The 12,400-nt window shown below is 39.5% G+C and overlaps 1 protein-coding gene across 1 annotated transcript in view; it reads left to right on the top strand.

Moving 5' to 3' along the window:
* The first annotated feature begins 1,427 nt into the window (after window positions 1-1,427).
* Window positions 1,428-12,400, top strand: part of LOC139455826 (fatty acid-binding protein, heart-like) — a 60,099-nt gene continuing 49,126 nt past the window's right edge. The window contains exon 1 of the mRNA XM_071237377.1: window positions 1,428-1,528. Coding sequence (XP_071093478.1) covers window positions 1,459-1,528 — 70 coding nt within the window. The 5' untranslated portion in view covers window positions 1,428-1,458. The remainder of the gene's footprint in view (window positions 1,529-12,400) is intronic.

Raw genomic sequence — 12,400 nt, 5'->3', positions numbered from 1 at the left:
ACAAACAAAAGCAAAAAACTTTTTTATTCATTACCATAACTAAATACCTCAATGTATGTTTGTATTCATCTTTTATTTTATAATATCACCCTCTTTGTTTGAAATGAGTGAGTGATTACGGTTTTACGCCGCTTTTAGCAATATTCCAGCAATTTCACGGCGGGGGACACCAGAAATGGGCTTCACACATTGTACCCATGTCGGGAATCGAACCCGGGTCTTGAAGACTAATTTACTCATTTACTCAAATATTGTTGTACTGGCTGGCTGTTAAAGTTAACTGTGCGGCCGAAATGGGAAGTACTGTACGTTGTTTATGCCTCACAATATATATTAGCTGGGTGCCAATTCACAATAGACAGTCAGACAAAACGTCATTATGTCGCAGACAAACCAAGGGGAGCGCTATGGGGATTTGTTTTAAATTATTAAAAAAAATTAAATCGCACAATACACAACTGCTGATTGGTATGTTTACATATTAGGGGCGGTCGGGTAGCCTAGTGGTTAAAGCATTCGCACGCCACGCCGAAGACATGGGTACAATGTGTGAAGCCCATTTCTGGTGTCCCCCGCCGTGATATTGCTGGAATATTGCTAAAAGCGGCGTAAAACCATACTCACTCACTCACTTTACATATTATCGTTGAAAATCAACCAATTTGCTTTCTTCGGCACAAATTTAAAACGTTTCAAACATGTTATGGGTCATGTAGTTGCAAATTCATTTCTTACTCCAGGCTTCAATGAACCAAATTATTTTTACACAAAATTACCCAGCCACATATTACTTTCTACAAACTGTTGCAGGAATGAGTGATGGTCAAAAAGACGTAATCAAATATAGAGACAGTTCCTTTCTCCATTACAAAAACTCGGTATACTTTCTTTTGCCCCTCAGTCTATTTTAGGATGGACAGGAATTGTTCGAACAGGATGTCAGATTCGATACACTGACACCATGTGTCCCGTGTCGTACATTATTGATACCCTCGCCGATATATGACAAAACAATAACTCTTGCGTTCATCCTTGCCATTTATGTCCTCCCTCTCTCTCTCTCTCTCTCTCTCTCTCTCTCTCTCTCTCTCTCTCTCTCTCTCTCTGTCTGTCTCTCTCTCTCTCTCTCTCTCTCTCTCACATACACACACACACACACACACTATGTGAAGACACATTTGTCTAGATCTCCAATGTTTAGCATTCATACCACGAGATGCGCTGATTAAATCCAATGGTTAATACACCTGACCTTGAGTGCTGAGTGAACGCCGCTATGGGCGATGTGGGACGATCCCTCTAACGCCCTATAATTTGACTCCCAGACGATCTCAGCACGTGTCACGTGCAACCTGCCTCCAGATGAGGTTACTATAAATATATTCAGTCTCCATCTCCCAATAAAACCGTTGGCATCACAGATCAGGATTGAACAGTGCACGCTGGATCTTCTTTACAATGGCGAATTGTGCTGGAAAATGGGAAATATTCTACAGTGATAAGTTCGAGGAGTACATGGTTGCTGTTGGTGAGTAAACTTATTACTTTGATAACAATTTAAAACATAACAATGAAACGAACAATACTATGGCACTATTAAATATTTGAATATTGGAATATTCTTGTGTACATTGTATTTCATAAAGGCCGCATTTGTATTTGGCAAAAATTTAGTTGATAATCTAAACAGGCAAAGTATGTATAAGTTCTTGTAAGCATATTTGTCGGCACGTTTGACGTCTTAGCTTTGGGTGTTTTGTCAACGTGAATGTCGGCGGGGGAATCAGGTCAGATTGAAGACGAAGAATAAGGTGAGTCGGTTGTTAAACATACAAATACAATTGCTTATAGAAATATGTCGAGCGGAGATTCCAACTCAACAACATCCTATTCGCGGCTGTACATACAGGTACAATTGGAATACCAGACTGACTAACAGTATAGATGCAAACATATAAATAGTAATGAACAACAATAGACAGGCGAAGAGACACGGGCGTTGCCCTGGACATATGGATGAGATACCTACACGACCCAGGGGATAGTTGATTAAGGTTATAAAAGTCATAATTCTACGTAATTGATGTGATGGACAATGGCACAATTAACCGCTGTTAGACGCATAGATTACCGCATGTGTAATAGTCTAAGGATATGTGAGGGAGTGAGAGAACGTGGTTTTACGCCGCTTTTAGCAATATTCAAGCAACATCACGACGGGGGACACAAGAAATGGGTTTCATACATTGTACAAATGTAGAAAATCGAACCCGAGCCTACGCCGTGACGGGCGAACGCTTTAACCACAAGCCTACACACCAGCCTCTTAACGATATGTGGGGCGGTCGGGTAGCCTAGTGGTTAAAGCGTTCGCTCGTCACGCCGAAGACCCGGGTTCGATTCCCGACATGGGTACAATGTGTGAAGCCCATTTCTGGTGTCCCCCGCCGTGATATTGCTGGAATATTGCTAAAAGCGGGGTAAAACCATACTCACTCATTCACTCACTCACTCACTCACTTAACGATATGTAACTGAAGACTCAACAGTGAAATTGTCCAGAATGTATAATTCATAAACTATATATATAATAATAATAACATTGATTTTATGTATATATACAGTAAACTACGTTTATAACGAACACACTTATAACGGACTGATGGATCTTTTGCACTTTTATTTGTCAATATATTCTCAATTCACCTCAATACACTTATTCCATTTGTCCTTCAAGCTTTTAATACCACTTTTATAGAAATCCGCAGATTGGCTCTCTAACCACGCCTCTGTGGAAGCCTTTATGTCCTCGTCATCTTCCACGTTGGGCAGATTTCATATGCAGGAACAGGAAATAGTCACTGTGGGCCAAGTCTTGGCTGTAGGGTGGGTGATTTAACTATACAGCCCAGAGGCGTGGTCAGAGGGTCAATCTGCGGATTTCTATAAAAGGTTATTGAGGTGAATGGAGATTAAATTGAAAAATAAAAGTGCAAAAGATTTTCTGCGACTTGGTCTTATATTGAAGTTGAAAAATGTATTGAACGCCCCTCGTATATATATATATATATATATACATATATATATATATATATATATATATATATATATATATATATGGGTGGGTGGGTGTGTGTCTGTATGTGTCTCTGTGTGTGTGTGTCTGTATGGTTTCTCTTCAAACCATATCCCTCTTGTGTGTACCTGTTCAGCATATGATATGAAATATAAGGGTCTCGCATTTATTAACCACACAGTTGTTAAATTGATAATTTTCATTTAAATCGGTAAACTGATAGCACATTACGTGACAGAAGGGCTGTAATTTATAACACATAATGACATGATTACAAGAAGCTCAAGCAGATGTCAACAGACTGTATTCCAGGTTTTATCACCTCATCACCCATGCACGTGCAATCCGTGCATAAACGTTGGACAGCTTTCTTTAGAAAATGTTCAAAGAATATGAGAAATGAAAGACCACACACGACAGCCTACAAAGTGATTAGATTATATTTAATATTCAGAAATTAAATAAGATGTGTTTTAATTAATGTTTGTTCTTTGAGTAATAGTTTATTGAGAATGATTTGTTCTGATCGCAAACGTAAGAAGTGTTTTACCAAGTTGATTTTGCCATAAACTCCAAAACTGTTGTTCTTGTTTCAAGATGTTTCATGTATTGAGGGGGCATACATATTCGCTGTGCAGAGCTGCGCCACTTGGGGACGCCAGATATCTATGATTGTTGGTTCGAATCCCGGTTCGCCCGGATTATGCTTCTAGGTTTGTACCATGCCCGCCCCTTATGTGTTTCAACAAAGTGTTCAACGTCTGAGACCTGCATCACTTCGGGCTTTCCTCTCACATGTCATGGTATAACTGGCCGAATACTGTTAAAAGTATCTTTTATCTTTTAACTGGTTTAACATACCACACTTCCTAAACGGGCTGGTACAGTTTGCACCTGTATCTCCCGTGTATTCATTGGCTGATAACGCGAGAACTGTTCCAGCGTTCATTGAGGGTCGTGCACTTTGATCCGGTAAAACCTTATCACTTCACCGGTCTGGAGTACAAGATGAGGTCACACACGCCTGGTTGATGCTGATATCGTACCTTCTCAGTGTCGGGGTGTCTGATACTCTATCATTGGCTGGGTTCGCTGTATGTTATTCCGGATACTGAGCTCATAATTAACTTGCAGTTGAAAGGGTTGCACTGGAAATTGTGAAATAGTTTAGGTCTCACCTTGTAATTAATCTATTGGTGCCATTATTTACGAAAACACGGCACAGTATCGCAGACCATCGACTAACATTTAGTCTATGAAATGTTATATTACACAATATCCTTCTTGACTCTAAAAATAAATATAAAATTTCCCTATGCTGATATCATAGACCGTGTAATAGAGCTAGCTAGAGCTGGCTAGACTTGCTTTTGTATGAGTTTCTAGATTTTATTTTCATGAAATAAACATAATCAACAGTCATGGTACAGGACTACGCTGACCGCTACGGGGCAGTTTCCACAACTGAACATCTATGTATCATAAGGTTCAACTGCAAAATGCACTCAATTTAGATTTCCCACAAGAACATGCACCAATGTCATTATCTAGAAATTAAGCAAAGTACTATCTATATATTTATAAATAATGAGGTTCAACTGCTAGAGCACTCAATTTACATTTTCTGCTTCTTTTTCAAGAACTCGCATCAATATCATTCTGTAGGGGCAAGCAAACACGTTAAAGTCCTTAAAGTGTGAGTGAGTTCAGTTAATGCTGTTTTGGACCGCCTCCGTGGTCTAGTGGTAGAGCGTCCGCCCGGAGAGCGGAAGGTCCGGGGTTCGATCCCCGGCCGCGCCATACCAAAAGACGTTAAAAAATGGTACTTGTTGTTACCCTGTCCGGCGCTCGGCATTAAGGGGCTAAAACAAGGACTGGTCGGTTCGGAGTCAGTATACTGTGTCTGAGTGGAGTATTCATGTTAAACTGCGGCATGGTATCTCAGTGAGCGAGCACTATAAATCGGCATCAGTCCGGACTAGTACAAGAAGCCACACAAACACACACACGTACATGCACGTCGCTATATAAGTGCAACAATCTTGAACGCGACGTTAAACCCCATTTCACCTCACCTCACCTAATGCTGTTTTGAACAGCTGATTACGTGTCACCTTAATGTGGGATTAAATCCCAAACTATACCACTACACGTGATCAAAATGATGTTTGTAGTTTCATTTATTATCATCTTTATACTTACATATACATATTGGCATATTTACATATTTTAGGGTGACAAGTGGCTTGTATCATTATTTCGGTTACATATGATTCTTAATATGAAATAGAAAGCTTCTAGATCCACCATATGCTTAAGTCTAGCTCAAGGAATGGTCATTTGATGCGATGATGTTGGGAAAGCCTAATGGTCGAAACATTGATATCTATATATCCGATGACGTACGCATTTGATTGCATTTATTAGCCTCGGGGAAATTAAGGAGAGTTGTGTAGATAATTAATCTGCGTCTCGGATGATGCCCCACGTCACTCTGACACAGTGACACCTATTCGCTGTGACTCCACCTTGATATAGATGACTGCAGTACCATAAATCCTTAAACGCTCATTCCATCTAGAATTCCATGTGTTTCATCAACATTCAACACTGAGTTTCAATATTCTATTTATATTATTTCCACCCCTTTCTTGCCCTTATGCCTACTGGGATCTGTTTCGGCAGATATTCAAGACGTTTTTGTTGACGTTGACGTGTTTCGGCAGATATTCAAGACGTTTTTGTGGACGTTGACGTGTTTCGGCAGATATTCGAGACTGATGTATTCTCAGACGTTGACTTTTTTTATATCAATACTTCTCAATCTAAACTACCGGGCAAAAGAAAGTATGCACCCATGGCCATGACACAAAAATGACACTTACAAGAAATGGTTATTCGATGGTGATGTATTTGACACGGGTATCATAGTTATGTTTTGGACCTTAAGTTTGGAGTGTATCGACGACTGTTTTCAGCCTGGGGTCGTTTTTAATAACGTTTTGTTAAAGTGTATACTTTATTTTGCCCGGCAGTTTTTTAGTCCCCGAATACACTGATTGTCGTATATCAGTTACACATATAACTTTATAACGTCGAGGCCGTGGATGTACACAGGCAATAGGCTAGGTCCTTATCCCTCCGCCTTTTGTTAATCCTGTGCTCTAACGTAGTGAGAGGGTGATTTTTCTTGGGGTTTTCTCGTTGTTTAACGGGGCACAGTATTCAAGCTATATGGCGGTGGTCTGTAAATAATCGCGTCTGGAACAGACACATCAGTGATTGACAACATGAGCATCGATCTACGCAACCGGGATGCATGTCATCGTATCCACATTGTGTGTATCGATGCTCATGATGTCAACCACTGGAGTGTCTGGTCCAGACTCGATTATTTACAGACCTCCGTCATACTGCTGAGTGCGGCTTTAAACAACAAACAAGCATAACACTAGCTATGCGTCATGATGCGAGTGAGTTGAGTTTAACGCCGCTTCTAACAGTATTCCAGTTATATAACGGCGTGTCAGCTTAATGTGGGAGGAAAGCCCGAAGTGATGCATGTCTCAGACGTTTACCACTTCGGTGAAACCCACGAGCACGGGTAGGGTGCTAAAAAACCTAGGAAGATAATAATCGGGGTGAACCGGGATTCGAACCCACAATCATAGGTTTCTGGCGTACCCAAGGGACGCAACTCTGCATAGAGACTGGACCACCCGTGCCCCCGCGTCATGATGCGTTGTACATATGCGTGTGAAAGATCTAAGAAAGGATAATTAGAATGCTGGTAATTAGTTCACTCGTAAATGCGACGTTTAGTTAATGCGAGCAAAGACAACTCGCATTTTTCGCTTTCACGTTAATTTCAAGAATTGCAGTAATTACTTCGACCGATCGTTAATGTATGTATGAGTTTGTTCTTGGTTTACTACGAAAAGGTAGGTAAGTACATGTATATAAAGACATATGTCAAGATAAGGGTTACTCAGTCTGTGCAACTTTTCATGTTTGCACGCTGCACGTGATAAGATAAATCGCATATTATTATGATGGTTTGACACTTTCGTATGCAAACCGTCACAATATCTAGAATTAGCCTTGGGGAATTAGCTCGGGATCGGGCACCACCTTCAAAGAAACCAAACAAAGTGTCTATGGCCAGCTCCTTTATTGGGGATTTCTCGACAGTCATTTCACATTTAAAATAAGAAATATTTTTACATATAAAGTACAAAGTCATATAGAACATTTACAGTTTCCATAAAAGAAGCAGTTATCACAATAGTGCGTGATATTAAACAATGATTATACATAAGAGTGTAAATGTCATGATATACAAATGTATCATGGGCTTATTGATAAAATAACCAATTACAAATAACAATATTAAAGTCAGTCTACAAAGATACCTGTGAACAAAGCTTACATGATCTTATGTGATACTTATTTTCAGCCACTCCTAATTATGATTACGCCTTGCTAAATGGGACTGCCATAAGGTATGTCTTATTTACGTATAAACCTAGTTAAACCCAATATCGGTATCGAATGTACGCAGATTTAAATATAAATAACAACATGCGTTGGCTGTACTTCTGAGCAAATATCATTCATTGTTTTATGCTGGTATATGTTATACTTGAAGGCCATATCTATAATTCATCTAAACTACCGGAGCAAACAAACTATATCTGATAGCATCCACATACACTGAGTTAACGGGCCCATTAACAAATGTCCATTCACATTACTGAATGGTATAATATATGGATACATGTACATTTTAGGCATTGCTCGTAACGTAGACATGTTTGCTGAAGCTGTGTTACAAATGTATTATGCTCAGCCCTATGTAAGTACAAGAGAGTTACCTATCTTATTTGTACATTGCTAACAGATTAGCTAAATGATTACATGGATATTATTACTGATTTTAGCTCTGGCTTAGTTGTGCTATTAGCATAAATATTTGTGATGTGAATACATCATATATTAGCTACAGAAATTAACGTTTTCTGCCAGGCTAGATCCATCAAATAACTCATATAAAAATTATTTAAAACAGTCTGGATTCTGTTTATGAACAAGTAATACATGCAATGTATGGTTCATCATAGAATCCTTACATTAAAAGATATGTACATACCTCGTGTGATATAAAAGGTCTGATCAAAGTGAAATAGTTCGTCTGCATTTACGCGACATTTTCACATATACAAAATAACTGAATCACACTAAAATATCAATAAGCAGATAAAAAACACAGCTTGCTACCACGACACCCGAATGTTAACATCTTATTTCCGACTCGGAACATGTTTGATATTCAATATATGCTATACTGTGGAGTTAATACTTAAACGATAGTTTTGTCTTAACCTAACGCACGTATATTTGACAGATAAGTCCGTTAAATAGATACAACTCACTTAATATATTTGCACTTATACACGGTCAATAACATAAGATTAAACACCTTTACAGCTGGTAATATTGCTCCATATACGATACAAATTATAAAACAATTTAACTTATAACTTTAGAGAAATAGTAAGGTGAACATGACTTACCTTCAAAGAAACCAAACAAAGTGTCTATGGCCAGCTCCTTTATTGGGGATTTCTCGACAGTGAGGTACCCCCGGGGCTAGCCAGTATATATACTCTAGACACCTTGAATGGTCACGAATTTACTGCATGTTCAATTATCAGCTTGATAAGAAAATTTGAGTTCGTGCGCCGAGAATAGGGATTAAGGCTTGCCTAAGAAGTTTGACCAAGTGATGTCCACATAAGTTGAATAATAATTGATGAAGTAGTCCGAAAATATTGATATGAGTTGGACGTATCAGCAAACGTGTGACAAGCGCTCATTGCGATAGAGGCTGAGACACGTACAGATAGATAATACTGACCATGCTCCAAGGATGTTATGTAATTTTCTAGATAGCTGCGACCTTCACATGTGAGACTGATTGAAAACAGCACCTTACATTTAACTTAATATAACACAATAAAGACTATTACCACAGTTAACTATTACATAAATATTGAGGAAAACATGACCAATTTTACAACTATGACAATAAAATAATTTAACTTATAACTTTAGAGAAATAGTAAGGTGAACATGACTTACCTTCAAAGAAACCAAACAAAGTGTCTATGGCCAGCTCCTTTATTGGGGATTTCTCGACAGTGAGGTACCCCCGGGGCTAGCCAGTATATATACTCTAGACACCTTGAATGGTCACGAATTTACTGCATGTTCAATTATCAGCTTGATAAGAAAATTTGAGTTCGTGCGCCGAGAATAGGGATTAAGGCTTGCCTAAGAAGTTTGACCAAGTGATGTCCACATAAGTTGAATAATAATTGATGAAGTAGTCCGAAAATATTGATATGAGTTGGACGTATCAGCAAACGTGTGACAAGCGCTCATTGCGATAGAGGCTGAGACACGTACAGATAGATAATACTGACCATGCTCCAAGGATGTTATGTAATTTTCTAGATAGCTGCGACCTTCACATGTGAGACTGATTGAAAACAGCACCTTACATTTAACTTAATATAACACAATAAAGACTATTACCACAGTTAACTATTACATAAATATTGAGGAAAACATGACCAATTTTACAACTATGACATTATCGTAAGCGCTAAGCGTTTTTTCACGAGTTAAGAAAATCTAACAACACGGCTTCCAGATCTACAGATTCTTTGGAAATTTGAGATAAGAAATAATTTGTCTTAATAAAACTGCAGTCAACTTCAGGTGTATCAGCTACACATACACACGCACACACGCACACACGCACACACGCACATACACTGTAAAAATGTGCTTAGAACGGAAACACATTCAAGGCATGTTTAGATCTGAACATGTTTAGGAATGAGTTTAAATCCAATACGGAATACACATTAGGTGTGTTCTATCTAAACAATTTTAGGGTCTAAACATATAGCCTAAACGCCTCCTAAACAAAGCATCCCCATCGTCTAAACATGTTCAGAATTTAAAAACGTTTAAACATGTTTAGAATTTAAACAGACATTCAAGGATTTAAGCACGCGTAAACGTTTACAGTTTAAACACAGTTAAACACAATTCTTGACATGTTTAGACCTAAACATGTCAAAATTATATATGGGACAAGGAACGCCTCCTAAACAAAGCATCACCATCATCTAAACATGTTCAGAATTTAAAGACGTTTAAGCATGTTTAGAATTTAAACAGACATTCAAGGATTTAAACACGCGTAAACGTTTACAGTTTAAACACAGTTAAACACAATTCTTGACATGTTTAGACCTAAACATGTCAAAATTATGGGACAAGGAACGTGTTTCGGTTTGTGTTTTGGATCTTAACACATTTTTAAAGACGTACACATACAAACACACACACACACACACACACACACACACACACACACACACACACACACACACACACACACACACACACACACACACACACACACACACACAAACAAACACACACACACACACACACACACTCACACATACACACTCACACACACACACACTCACACACACACACACTCACACACACACATGGTCCACATGGCTACATCCCTATATTTGTCGTAAAAGGAGACATAATCTGAAATTATATTTACAAAGAGACGACTAATTATCAAATGGAGGTGAGATGATTACAATGAATCACCGTACCGACAGTCATCGACCCCCGACTTTGACTTCTTCTGTTTTTGTGTTTAGTCAGCGCATCAAGCCATACAATTTATTTCTTCAAAGAGAAGACGCCAGGCAATATTCTGGGGCCCCGGAACATCCGGTATGTCCAATGGAGGATTTGGGCATAACCTGAGAACAATCATTTTTTTGCATTTCCGGGAATAGATGACATGTTTTACCCATTCTTACAATTATTTGATCAGTTGACGGCGAAAGGCATCACGATTGAGTTTTCCACACAGTATATATATAGCCGCGGAGAATCGAACTTGGGTCTACGGTTAACACCAGGCTACCCCACCTTCCTACAATGAGGTGAGGAGCGGTGGGGGTAGCCTAGTGGTTAAAGCGTTCGATCGTCTCGAGGAAGTCACCACATGGGTACAATGTGTGAAGCCAATTGCTAGTGTCCCCCGTCGTGATATTGCTGGAATACGGCTAAAAGGGGCATAAAACTATACTCACTCACTCATAACGAGGTGATAAAGAAGTGCAATGACATTAAGAATGATGCAAAAATAACTACAATGAACCACGCGAGGTCTGAAATCGCCAACGCGCCAATCTGTAATCCATACGCCTATCTGGTGTTAGGCGTGGTGTTAATAGCTGAACGTAGTTCCCATAACAACTATTTGTGAAATGAAATTAACAGAAACCTGCACCTCTGTGTTTCAGCGGCGCACGAACACATTAGCTCTCGTCTCAGAGACAGTTAGATTGATTTTACGAGCGCGTTTACTCAGAGAGAAATATAGCTCTGACGGGGGTCTGGGGGGAAGCCGAACATCTAATTAATATTTGGTTCTGCGTATTTTTTCAAACAGAATGAGGTGAGGTGAGATAAAAATGGGGTTTATAGTCGCGTGTAAGATTATTGCCTTTTTAATAGCGACGTGTGCGCGTGTGTGTGCATCCGCGTGTGTGCGTGCATGAGTGTTTGTCTGTGTGCGCGTGCGGCGTTTGTGTGTGTGTGTGTGTGTTTGTGTGTACTTGTACAAGTCTTGACTAGTGCCAACCCACTGAGATACGCAGTTTAACATTGTTATTCCCCACACAGTATACTGACTACGAACCGACCAGTCCTTGTTTTATCCCCTTAATGCCGAGTTCCAGGCAGGGTAACAATAAATACCATCATTTAACGAACCACTTCTCTTTTCGCTATCCTCTAGACCACGGAGGCGGTCGTGAGATTTAAATATAAAGAATATAACATCTATACAATGTATATCTCCCCATGCATGTCAGCCACGTATATACGAGGCAGCTCATTGCAGGAAAGAGTGCGAGTTGGTTTTAACGCCGCGCGGAACAGTATTTTAGTTACATCATGGCGTGTCAGCTTCATCTGGGAGGAAGGTCGGAGGTGATAGAGATCTTTGACGTTTACGACTTTGGTGAAACCCCCGACACACGGGTGCGGTGTTGACACAGGATCCTTACAAGAACGAACCTTGGATTTGAAACTGATATCAGTGGATCCTGGCACGACTAAGGGACACAACTCTGTTAGCGTATGAACGTTCACTTTTCAGAACTTGTTAAAATGCATCCAACGATAACTCGGTATCCACAATAAGGACGT

The sequence above is a fragment of the Haliotis cracherodii genome, unplaced genomic scaffold (genome assembly GCF_022045235.1).
Source record: "Haliotis cracherodii isolate W230 unplaced genomic scaffold, xgHalCrac1.p SCAF_11, whole genome shotgun sequence".
NCBI lineage: Eukaryota > Metazoa > Mollusca > Gastropoda > Lepetellida > Haliotidae > Haliotis > Haliotis cracherodii.
Note: the sequence above shows the minus strand (reverse complement) of the source record. Positions and strands in the feature narration are given on the sequence as shown.